The following is a 12,189-nucleotide window of genomic DNA, read 5'->3' on the forward strand; positions in this document are numbered from 1 at the left end:
CCGTCTACCCACCCCATCTGAACAAACGGGAGGCTGAGACCACAAGAGGCTTACTCACCACCACAGTTAGTTAGCGATACAGCCTGCGCTGTCCCTCTCCGAAATCTCTGCCGCCCTCCCCAGCACCCCCAGATCAGATGTCCCTTCAGCACCCAGGTCCATCCCATAAAGCTCCCTTGCTGACCCTCCCGCAGGGAGATGATACAACGCACGGGGCAGACACCTGGCAGGCCACCGGTTTATTTATTGCGGGTGAAGCAGAGGGGAGGAGGCCGGGGAGGCTGGAGGGCGCAACGCCTTTTGCTCACATGCTCCAGGGCTTCTTCCTCGGGCGGCGGCAGCCAGCCCCCCACCACCCTGGCAAACCGAGGTTGGCTAGGGCCGAGGGGAGGGAGGGGCGGGGAGAGAGGGGAGGGGCGGGAGCCAGAGGGAGACGAGGCAGTCCTGGGGGAGGCGGGGCAAGGCCAGAGGGGTGGAAAGTAAACTGGGAGCACAGTGGGGTCCGTGGGGGAGGTCAAAGGTGAAGGAGAGGTCCGCGCGAAGGGAGGCTCCCGGAGAGTTAACGGTGGGGCTCACGAGGGGGTGCGTGCGTCCACGTTGGAAGAGCTACGGGGAGGGCGGACGGGGGTCGGCCGGAGAGCGGCGCCCGCGGGTCAAAGGTCACCCGGGAAGCGCGAGGCTCGGAGGGGCGGGCCCAGAGGCGGGGCGAGGCCGGGTCGCAGCGCGGGGCGGGGCCTAGGCCACCTCCTCCTCCGCCTCCTCCTCGAACTCGCCCTCCTCGGCCGTGGCGTCCTGGTACTGCTGGTACTCGGACACCAGGTCGTTCATGTTGCTCTCGGCCTCGGTGAACTCCATCTCGTCCATGCCCTCGCCCGTGTACCAGTGCAGGAAGGCCTTGCGCCGGAACATGGCCGTGAACTGCTCCGAGATGCGCTTGAACAGCTCCTGGATGGCCGTGCTGTTGCCGATGAAGGTGGCGGCCATCTTGAGGCCGCGCGGCGGGATGTCGCACACGGCGGTCTTGACGTTGTTGGGGATCCACTCGACGAAGTAGCTGCTGTTCTTGCTTTGCACGCTCAGCATCTGCTCGTCCACCTCCTTCATGGACATGCGGCCGCGGAACACGGCGGCCACCGTCAGGTAGCGGCCGTGGCGCGGGTCGCACGCGGCCATCATGTTCTTGGCGTCGAACATCTGCTGGGTCAGCTCGGGCACCGTGAGCGCGCGGTACTGCTGGCTGCCGCGGCTGGTGAGCGGCGCGAAGCCCGGCATGAAGAAATGCAGGCGCGGGAAGGGCACCATGTTCACGGCCAGCTTGCGCAGGTCGGCGTTCAGCTGGCCCGGGAAGCGCAGGCAGGTGGTGACGCCGCTCATGGTGGCCGACACCAGGTGGTTGAGGTCGCCGTAGGTGGGCGTGGTCAGCTTCAGGGTGCGGAAGCAGATGTCGTACAGGGCCTCGTTGTCGATGCAGTACGTCTCGTCCGTGTTCTCCACCAGCTGGTGCACCGACAGCGTGGCGTTGTAGGGCTCCACCACCGTGTCCGACACCTTGGGCGACGGCACCACGCTGAAGGTGTTCATGATCCGGTCGGGGAACTCCTCGCGGATCTTGCTGATGAGGAGGGTGCCCATCCCGGACCCCGTGCCCCCGCCCAGCGAGTGGGTCAGCTGGAAGCCCTGCAGGCAGTCACAACTCTCGGCCTCCTTGCGCACCACGTCCAGGACGGCGTCCACCAGCTCGGCGCCCTCCGTGTAATGGCCCTTGGCCCAGTTGTTGCCGGCTCCCGACTGGCCTGCAGAGGGAAGGGGACGGGGCGCGACGGGACGGGACGGGGTGGGGGTGGGGGTGGAGAGCGCACAGGGGGGTTACGGGGAGAGCTCCCCCTCACCCCGGCCATCCCAGGAGTCGAATAACAGCAATGAAATTATTACTGTGTTAGCGTTACTGTGGGTCGTTCTTGCGGTCTGCCTCTATCCTTGCTGGCTTCTCATCCAGCAGCCAGAGGGGATCCTGGGAAAGCCGGAAGCCATTCATGTCCCGCTTTGGCCCAGAAGCCTCCTGCTTTAAGCTCAAAAACCAGCTGGGTCTTTGAATAAAAGCCCAAGCCTCTCCGCCCCGACTCGGCCCACAGGGCCCTGCAGGACCTGCGAGCCCCTCTCCCTGCTCTCACCTCCTCTGTCTCCTCTTTTCTGGCTCACTCTTCTCCAACCAGAGGGTCCTCCTTGCTGTTCCTCCAACACCCCAGGCCCAGTCCTGCCCCAGGGCCTTTGCACATGCATTCCCTCTGCCCGAAATGGTCTTCCCGCAGATACCCGCATGGCTCTCTCACCTCCTTCAGGGCTTGGTCACTCTCACTGAGGCTTTCCTCCCATTTCTTATTCCTCTTCCTTGCCTTTTTTTTTTTTTTTTTTCCCCCCCGAAGCACTGACAAACTTACGTGTTCTTGTTACTCATGTTCATTGTCTGTAATCTCACCGGGAAATGTGACCTCCAGGAGGGCAAGGATTAGTATTAGTGGATGGGCCGGTATTTTTGTGAAAAGGTTAACATTTCTTCTCATTCCCTCCTTTGACTCCACCCTGGTCTGACCTCATCGACCCTGTTCTGGACTGGTTCCCACCGGCCTCCCCACCCTCTACAGAACAGTCTGTTCTCCTGCCAGCAGCCAGAGGGCGTCTGTGAGCACCTGAATCATGTCCCACCCTCCCCTACCCACAACCCTCCAGGGCTCCCACTTCCCTGGGGGTACAAGCCCAGGTCTTCCGTGCAGCCCACAGAGCCCTGAACAACCTGCCCCTACCCTGTCTCGTGCCTGCACTCACCTCCTCCCTCTCTCTCCCTCGTCCACTCTGCTCTAACCACATCGGGCTCCTTGCAGTTCCTCCAGCACACCAGGCCTGGTGCTGCCCCAGGACCTTTGCGCCTGCTGTTCATTCTGACTGGGATGCCCTTACCCCCAGGTACTCACATAGCTGACTTTTCTTTCAGGTCTTTGTGCCATGTCACCTCCTCAGAGAGAAACGGGATTGCCTGGCAGTCTGTCTCCTGACTCCACGCTTTTAACACTGCCTCCCCACCCAGGCTCCCAGAAGCCTTCAAATCTATTGGTCCCAATGGAGCCACCCATAGTTTTCCTAGACTCCCTCACACCCTTTGGTCAACATTATTCAGTCCTTCCACAGCCATATCCCGAGGACGTATTGTATGCCATACCCACACGGGAGCATCGTTATCTTGCTGAGTCATCACACAGACCAGAGAGGGGAAGTTGTTTGTCCAAGGTCACACAGCCTGTCCTGTCAACGCGTAGACTTCAGACTCCATAAACCACCCTGCTCTGAGGAAGAGAGGTTCCCGGGGTGCTGGGGGAGAGGGTGGAGCCCCGGGGTCTGAGGCCAGGTGGGTGGGTGTGTGCAGCCAGCCTGACCTGGGAGGCACTAGGAACAGTGTCACTGAAGGATGTTCACAGAGCGTGTGTGCCCCAGGAACCTGAGCGCCACAAATGTGTCTGCTCTCTTCACATGTGCTGTTCCCTCGGTCTTGCACATCTTTCCTCCCTTCAATGCCTCCTGGTCAGTCTGGGTCCTGCTCATATTTTAGGCTGCAGGTATTAACAGTGATCGTGATAATGAAAAGTACAAATGCTTATGTGCTTTTTCCTCTCTGTTAGATACGGTTCTGGGTGCTCTGCATATTCACGGCTTTAAGCCTCACGATTGTGATGATGAGTAGGTCTTTTTTATAATCTCTGCTTTAAAGGTGTGGAGACAGGCACAGAGAGCTGAAGGAGCCTGTCTACGGTCACCCAGTTGACTTTCAATCAGTGGCTGAGTTGTGCTTATTTAGCTTCTCTGTTGCACATCCCTCCCCTGGGAGGTCGGCTCCGATAGGGTAGAGAATCTTGTCTGCTTTGTTCTTCTGGGGTAACGGCAGGGCCCGGTATGCCGTAGGTGCTCAATACGTTACTTGTTGAATGCGTGAAATGGCAGAACTGGCATTTTCACCCAGACAGTCTGGCTCCAGTCCATGCTGTTAAATTAAAATGCCACCTCCTCCAGGAAGCCTTCTCTCCACCCTCCTCCCTATCAGATGCCCGTCCTGGGCTCTCACGGTGGCCTGTGTGTCCTCCATCACAACCCTGACTGCCCTGTTCGCCTCCCCCGCGGGGCCGTGGGACCCCGTGGCCACCAGAGTCTCCCGAGCCAAGTGGGGGGATTTTTCACCAAGCATTTGGAAGTGAAAGGAGCAAGGGGGCTTCCCGTGCCTGGAACTCACCAAAAACAAAGTTGTCGGGCCGGAAAATCTGGCCGAAGGGGCCAGAGCGGACAGAGTCCATGGTGCCCGGCTCCAGGTCCACCAGCACGGCTCTGGGAACATAATTTCCTCCTGCAGGGAAGCAGATGGAGGGCGGCTGGGGGTTGCGGGAGTGCCAGGAACCAGCATCCTGCCCCCTCCCAGCCTCCCCACCCCCACTTCCGCAGGTGCCCCCGGGCCCCTACCTGTGGCCTCATTGTAGTACACGTTGATTCTCTCCAGCTGCAGGTCACTGTCTCCGTGGTATGTGCCGGTGGGGTCGATGCCGTGCTCATCACTGATCACCTCCCAAAACTAGAGGGATGGCGGGGGTGGAGGGGGGGAGGGACGGGTAAGGGCAGAGGGCGGAGAAGCGGGCGGCCAGACCTGTCCCTGCCTCTCCGGGCCCACGACCTCCAACCGCCTTCCTAGCTGCCACCTGTCCCCCAGCAAGGCGAAGGGGGGACCTAGAGGCATGGTGGGGAGGGCAGGCATGAGGCAGCAAGAAGGGAGAGGTGGGGGCGGGGGTGGAGCCGAGTCACCACCTCGGCCGAGCCTGCCGGTGTCAGCTCGCCCAGGCTGCAGCGTGCGGGGAGGGGCAGGGTCCCTTTGTGCGCGTGGAGAGGACAGTGGGCCAGCTGTGCAGCCAGCTGTGGTCAGCGGACGGAAGGCTGGGCCCCACCCCCACAGGCCTCTTTGTTCCCAGCCTGGCCCTGCCCCCGCCCCCCCCCTCCCCTAACCGTCCCCGGGGTCCTGGCCTCCCGGGGACCCCATCCCTCCGAGAGGCCCCAGGTGGGGGAGCTCTGCGGAGCCCTTGGACCTGCTCGGCTCCTCTCGGCCGCCTCCGGGGCCCCAGCCCCCGCGCACCTTGGCTCCGATCTGGTTGCCGCACTGGCCGGCCTGCAGGTGCACGATTTCCCGCATGGCGCTGGTGCTGACGGTGGACGCGGCGGCGGCGCTGGCGCTGGGAGCTGCGGCGGCGGGACGGGAGGTGGACGCGGCGGCGGCGGCAGCGGCGGCGGCGAAGCAAGGTCCCTGCGCCCCCGGGGCGCCTCTATATGAGCGGGCGGGGCCCGCGTCACGGCCGGTCACCGGCCCGCCCCGCCCCCTGGTCCCGCCCCGGGACGGAGGGTGCCGGGGTGGAGGGATCTCCCTCCCCCGCGGCTGGGAGACCTCCGGGGACCCAGGCTGGGGCACGCCGGGGCCGTGGGGTGAGGCCCCTCGAGCTCCACCTAAACATTTCCTCCCCCACCCGCTCCACCCGGCTCCCAGCCGGGCCTGGCGACCGGGGTCTTGCGGGGATGGGGCGGGGAAGGGAGAGCGCCGAGTAAACGAGCTGCGGATCGATCCCGTCTCTCCCCCATCCTCCACGCCCCCCCCCCCCACCCCCGGGCGGCCCTGCCTCAGTTTCTCATCCGTAGCCTGCCTCCTCCTTCCGTGTAGGTCTCCTTTGCCAGAACCCTTGCGACAACCGAGAGGACCCCTAGTGGGGCGAGCTGGGGGCTCCGGAGCTGCGGTCTGTTTTGGGGGGCGGGGGGCGGGCGGTTCCTGGAGGACTTGTCCTGGAGCCGCATAGTAAGTGACACCACGATTTTTCTTCCATGTTTGGCTGGGGATGCTTGTGGACGCTGATGGAGGTTGTGGGGGACAGTGCGCTCCCCCTGGACACCTCTGTTGGGCTTTGGGTCCTTGGCAGGTGCGGCCAACTCCAGCCTTGCCTGGGGTTGAACCTCAAGGAGTAAGATTTACAGCTGGATTATACATGGGATGGATAGATAGCCCCTGGGACTGCCTTGCCACCCTCCTCCCCCCCCCCCCCCCCAATAGGCACCTCTCTTCGCCTTACCTTGGCATTTCTTGTTAGCTGAATGACCTTGCACGGTCACTTTGCTTGTCTTTGGCTGAATTTCCTTATCTGCAAGATGGGGCGGTCAATGCCTGCCCTCTAGGGCCATGGGGAGGGTCTGATGAGATGGCCCAGTTAACAAGCCAGGCCCGACTTTCTCTGCACAGAGTAAACAATACATTGTAGCTGTTGGTATTACAATTATTATCAGGGGCTGGACAAGACTTTCTGTGCTGAGCCTCCAGTGGAGGCCAGACCCCTTGGGGCCACCTTCTGCTGACCTCTAGCTGTGCCATGGGCAGAAGCCTCCTCCTCACCTCCTCTGCATCCCCTGTGGCCTCCAGCTATTGGGGGGGGGGGAGGTTAGTCAGGTTGGCTACATGGCTGGGACCTCACATTTGCCGTGGCTTCTGGTTTTGACCCGTGGTTCTCAACAGGGGGACACTTGGCCATGTCATGTCCAGACAGGGGGTGTGTGTGGTCCTGCCATCTAGTGGTGAATGTTGCCAAACATTCTACAACGCACAGTTTAATCCCTCCCCCCTCCCCCCCAGCCTCAAGAATGATCTGGCACCAAATGGCAATAGGCCTGAGAAACCTTGTGTTATTAATTGGGGAAAAAAATGGAGACCCCCAAGCTCTCATTAGACACAATAGGTTTCTGATGGGTTAGACAGCTGTTTTATGGTTTAAACCAGGGTGACCCCCACCCCCGTATCTGTGGGTCACTTCCTCTTGCCTACCCGCCCCCCCCCCGCCAAGTTTTGTATTTAAATGTGTGCAGGGCTCACAGTAGGTCAGATGATTATGAAGGCAGAATTTCTTAGGGGTGGTGTCAGCGAGATCCTGTAACCCAGGGGGTCTCAGCTGCGGTGCTGTGCTCCCCCAGGGGACGCTTCCCAATGTCTGGAGACATTTTTGCTTATTACGACCTGGAGGTGCTACTGGCATCCAGTGGGTGGAGCCCAGGGATGCCACCCAACACTCTACAATGCAAAGAATTATCCAAACTCCAAATGTCAATAACGCCAAAGTGGAGAAACCCCAATTTAGACTTTTGAGGTTACAACCCAGTGTGTCATAACTGACCCCTGAGACATGGATTTCCACTGACCCATGTTAATATGTCTCGAAAGTTCCGCGTTGGCATTTTGTAATTTTTTTTTTATTTTTTTTTCAACGTTTATTTATTTTTGGGACAGAGAGAGACAGAGCATGAACGGGGGAGGGGCAGAGAGAGAGGGAGACACAGAATCGGAAACAGGCTCCAGGCTCTGAGCCATCAGCCCAGAGCCCGACGCGGGGCTCGAACTCCCGGACCGCGAAATCGTGACCTGGCTGAAGTCGGACGCTTAACCGACGGCGCCACCCAGGCGCCCCTGTAATTTTTTCATATAGCAAGAGTCATAAAAAATATAAAAATGGAAGTGGCCCTGCTGGGAGGGGCTGACTTGGGGCTCAGCCCCAGAAAAATGGATGCCCTGGGTCACTCCGCCAGGGCAGGGCTGATCTGGGTCATGGATTGAGCCCCAGAGAGCAGGGCGTCCTGCTGGGAAGTGTACCTGGGAAGGGACGGTCTCTAGAGAGTATGGGCTCTGTGGTGTCCTCTATGTCTGTCTGCATCAGGGCCTCCCTGGTGGTCCTCAGGAGAGCAGAGGGAGGGCAAGGGGGAAGAGAATGGAGAGTCAGGGTGGTCTTCCAGCCCCTGGGGTTGCTGGGACCTGGCTGGCAATGCCTGAGATGTGAGGAAGCCAGAGACGAAGAAAGCCTGTAGGGATGAAGGCAGAGGGGGTTGGGGTGGGCTGATGTCACTTGTATCCCATGGCTGCCCCACCCTGGGAGGTAAAACGTGCCAGGCCCCCAGGCAAGCCGACCCTCCCTGGTAGCATGCTTTCGCCTACCACCCAGAAAGCCATCAAGGCTCTCCCTGCGGGAATCCGAAGACCAGATTTATACCGGTGGTGCCGAGAGTCCAAGATCCGGACGTGGCCAGTGAATAGAGCCAGGGAAACGAAAAGGAGCTGGATGACGGGCTGTTAAGAGCCTGTGTGTGGTTTTGTTTTTTGGTTTTTTTTTTTTGGCTTCAGGAGCGGGTCTGCCCGCAGAGCTGGGGGCAGCTGCGCAGGGTCTCAAGCCCCAGGAGCGGGTATGCAGAAGGACTCCCCACTGCAGTTTTGCACCCATCTGCCTGCCCGGCCCTGGGCAGCCATAGTGTGAGGCAGGACATTCTATCTTGCCAGTTTTGTATGGAAATGGATTTCAGCCTCTAAAGAGGTTATTGGCTCTGCCCCCCCCCCCCCCCCCAAAACCAGCACTGTAAGCGAGCTAGCTCTATGCTGTGAACCACACGCCAGTGTTGGGAGACATGTAGGATGCCGAAGAGAGGGTTTCCCATGCAGTCTGGTGAGACCCTGTGGGGAAGCTCACAGTACCCCCACCTCTTGCTGGGGGTCACAGCCCCGATCGAACCGGGTTGGCGTCATCGGGGAGCCCCGAAAGAGCAGAGGATGGGCTCCTGATTTTGCAACGGAACACAGAAAGCAAAATCCCATTTTAAAACACCAGGTTAAGTTACTACCTCGGAATGAGCAGCAAAGCACAGGGAAGCGGCTGCTGGGCATTTCAGGAGAAATCAGGCATCAGCACTTGGGGAATACTCGTGAGGTGGGGGGGATTCCCAGAGACCCAGAACATTCCGCTCACTAAACGGACCACCCTTTCTGAGGTCTGCAAAACCCAGGAAAGGCCTGCCTTCTAATTGTGTGTGATCTGTCCACCGTGTGGGGGCCACACTGCCACCCCATCTGTGAGTCTCAAGGCATTGACATGCACCCCAACTCCCAGTCCACCTCGGGGCGGGGGTGGAGTCTGTTTTGCCTATTATTAATGATAATGGTGATATTTTAGCCAAATCCTGTTTAAGTGCTTTGAGTGTGTCAGCTCATTTGTGCTTCAGCTCGTGAAACCACAACCCTAGGAGGCAGAGGCTGTTTATATGCCCATTTCACAGGTGGGGAAATGGAGGCCCTGGGAGGTTGAGGATTTCACACACAGTTGAGGCTGGGAATAAAGTCCATACATTCCAGGTCCCAAGCCCCTGATCTTTTATCACTGTGGGAGGTGGTAGTTATTTGGTTACTTGGTCTTTAAAAAAAGGGGGAGGGGAGGGGAAGGCTGTCAGTCAAATGGGCGTCTTTCAGGAGGAAAATGTTGCCGGTGTGACCAGTAGCTGGTGTGAGCCGTGTGACTGTCACGTGCTCCGTGGCCTGGCCTCTGTGCCATTGTGTCTGCCCACCATGCTCCCTGAGTGCTGTGGGCTGGCTCCGCTGTGCGAGATCTCATGCCACCACCCAAGTCTGTGCTCTCTTTGTCCCCTGGGTCATTGACTCCTTTCCGGAGGTTTCCCTTCTCCCCAGCTCCTCCTGTCACCTCTCCGCCCAGACCTTAGACCTCCACCTCCACTGGGCCCGAATTCCCTTCCCCCTGCCCCCGGCGGAGTCCAGCCCTGGGCATGAACCCAGCCTGGCACGGGCCCTCTCCAGCTGCAGAGAGGGGGAGACGGAGAGTTCTGGAAATTGCTGTTGCAGGACAGGGATGCTGAATGAGCCTTAAGAGGAGATAGGCCCTCCCCATTCTAGCCCTCCCAAGTCCAGGGGCATACACCAGCTCTGTGGAAGCCGTGCCTGGCGCTGGTGGGGGTGGGGGACAACGGAGCATTCTCTGGCCTTGCCCGGTGGATGGCCCGCCTCCCACTAACACTCGCCGCCAGATACGCCTTGGAGTACATCCCCGAGGAGGCGTGCTCAGAATCGAAAGATTTTCTGGGAGACCGGTGGGGGAGGGGCGGAGGAGGGCTGACACCTGCTGACCTCAGATGCGGCTGGGGTGTGGCAGGGGCTGCTTCCTGGGTTCCCCTCAATGCCCGCCCGCTCGCCTGGCATCGAGGACACTCTCGGGGTGCCTGGTGCAGGTGTCGGCGATGTAGCTGCTCTCATAGCTGAAGGAAGCTGGGTTGGGCAGGGACCGTGCCAGGAAGCGGGGCCTTAAGAGACTTGTGGTCATCCTGTGCCACCAAACACGAAGGTGCCAGATGCTTGGAGACCACGGCCACGTGAGGGCTCTTCGTGAGGGTTGGCAAGCTTACCTGCAGGCCCTGGACCCGGACCACCTCTCCCAGGCTGGTCTGCGGGCCACACTGGAGTGGGGAGGGGTCACCACCGGGGGCAGGGGTGCAGCACGAGTGGGAGCTCCCCAAGCCTGTGTCTCAGACAATCTGCATTTCTCCCTGTCATGGGGACAGGAGGGGCTGGGTTCCCACCAAGCCAGGCAGAAGGGCATCGCTTCCCGTGTCACCAAGAAGGAGGGTGGGCATCCCCCTATTTTATGTCAGACTTGGGCGGGAGTCCCACATCCGGAAGGGGCGGGACTTCCTGCTACACCAGGAGAAACGTGTGGGCTTCCTCCCAAATGTCAGAAAATGGGGGTGGGGGGGAACGACTTTCCTTTTCACCAGGAGAAAGAGGCAGGATGTCCCCTCTATGTTTGAAAGAGGTTTCCCAGCTCCCCAGAAGAGGGGCAGCACCGCATCCTGCTTTATCAGTATGAGCGGTGGGCTTCCCTGTGTGTTGGGGGGACCGGGGCTGTGCTTCCTCTGTGCCTAAGGCACCGAGGCAGGCGTTTCCTCTATTCTGTGTTAACAAAGGGTGAGCCTTACCATGTGGTTCCTCAAAGAGAGGGGTTCTGTGCCGTCGAGCAGCGCGATTTCCCATCTCGTTGGGAGCAGAGTTGGTACCTGCCCCTGCCTTCGGCTTACGCTTTGCCAGAAAAAAGGGGGGAAGCTGGCCTGTGGCGTGTCACCACTGCACGGGCGGAAAGTGGCCAGCCCCTCACCCTGAAGGGGCAGAGTCAGAAGCCCACGATGGTGAATGCTGAGTCCTCGATGGTGTAATGGGCCCCCCGGGGGTATTTGGTGGTAGTGTCATCTCAGGAGAAGCCCTGCATATAGGGTAAGAACAAACCGCTCTCGCTCGGCTCACTGGGGATGCTGACTGCCTGGGGCGGACAGTTGGCCTGACGCTGACTCTCCTTAGGCCTTCTGGCCAGTCTCTCCTGCCTGCATCTCCACAGCCTGGACGTGGTGGCAGGGTGGGGAAGGCTGTGTGGGGAAGATGGTCTGGACAGAAGGCCAGAGGAGGACAGAGCTCCAGGGACCCACGCGTGGGTGGGGTCCTGTGCACAAAGTGGGTAAGGGGTTAGAATAATGAGGCGGCAAGGGTAAGGGGGTTCCTTTCTTTTCTTTTCTTAAAATGTTTTATTCATTCTTGAGAGAGAGAGAGAGAGTGCAAGTGGGGAAGGGAGGAACAGAGGATCCAAAGCAGGCTCTGCAGTGACAGCAGAGAGCCCAATCCAGGGCTCGAACTCACAAACCATGAGATGGTGACCTGAGCTGAAGTCGGACGCTTAACCTACTGAGCCACCCAGGAGCTCCTGGCTGTGAATCTCCTTCTGTTTCTTTCTTGGTGAGCGTGAGTCTCTGTCTTTGTAGGCGTGGAACCATGTGTTTTTGGAAGTGTGTTTGTGTGTACGTGGGTGTTTTGGTATGTGCACCTGTGTGCTTGGGGATGTCAGTGAAGGCAGACGTGTGCATCTTGGTGCGTGCACGTATGCACCATGCATGTGTTGTGTGAATAGTGGTTGTGCGCGCATGTGCGTGTGTGTGATTATGCATGTGTGTTCATGGAAGTGTGGTATGTGTGTGTGTTCGTGCCTATATCTATGGCTCTGTGTCTGAGCTGGGTGATAATGGTGTGAATACTGTGTGTGAGCAGGGCCTGGGGCTCCTCACCTGACACCACATCCTGAAGTCAGGCAGGGCAGGGGGGTCTGTCTTAGGCTGTCAGGCCCACCCACCCTAAAGGCTTACTCCCAGGCCTGCCACCCTCTCGTCCTGTTGCCCACTGAAGTCTGGTGAAGCTAGGTAGTTGGAACCTAGCTTCCTACAGCCCCCAGCTCCCTTCCTGGGCTAAGAGGGCAAAGCTAGTGTCCCAAC

General features: G+C 59.5%; 1 protein-coding gene and 1 long non-coding RNA gene across 2 annotated transcripts; both read right to left on the bottom strand.

Annotated features, from left to right (window-relative positions):
* Positions 1 to 224: 224 nt before the first annotated feature.
* Positions 225 to 5,325, bottom strand: TUBB4A (tubulin beta 4A class IVa). Its single transcript, XM_045491744.1, has 4 exons — positions 5,162 to 5,325; positions 4,501 to 4,609; positions 4,277 to 4,387; positions 225 to 1,793 (listed from the first exon to the last, which is right to left on the bottom strand). Exons 1-4 carry the CDS (start codon positions 5,216 to 5,218, stop codon positions 736 to 738), a joined length of 1,335 nt encoding a protein of 444 aa, XP_045347700.1. The 5' UTR covers positions 5,219 to 5,325; the 3' UTR covers positions 225 to 735.
* Positions 5,326 to 5,676: 351 nt separating this feature from the next.
* On the bottom strand, positions 5,677 to 11,506 carry LOC123605198. Its single transcript, XR_006715645.1, has 3 exons — positions 10,855 to 11,506; positions 6,141 to 6,299; positions 5,677 to 6,024 (listed from the first exon to the last, which is right to left on the bottom strand). It is a non-coding gene; the product is annotated as an uncharacterized LOC123605198 (long non-coding RNA).
* Positions 11,507 to 12,189: the final 683 nt, after the last annotated feature.

This window comes from Leopardus geoffroyi, chromosome A2 (assembly GCF_018350155.1).
Source record: "Leopardus geoffroyi isolate Oge1 chromosome A2, O.geoffroyi_Oge1_pat1.0, whole genome shotgun sequence".
NCBI lineage: Eukaryota > Metazoa > Chordata > Mammalia > Carnivora > Felidae > Leopardus > Leopardus geoffroyi.

Bases quoted from the DNA above. Each gene is read 5' to 3' on its own strand.
- TUBB4A (XM_045491744.1), bottom strand. From the start codon at position 5,218: ATGCGGGAAATCGTGCACCTGCAGGCCGGCCAGTGCGGCAACCAGATC. The intron at 4,388-4,500 runs GTAGGGGCCCGG...GCTTCCCTGCAG, and splicing joins GTACTACAATGAGGCCACAG to GAGGAAATTATGTTCCCAGA. The intron at 1,794-4,276 runs GTGAGTTCCAGG...TTCCCTCTGCAG, and splicing joins GCCCGACAACTTTGTTTTTG to GCCAGTCGGGAGCCGGCAAC.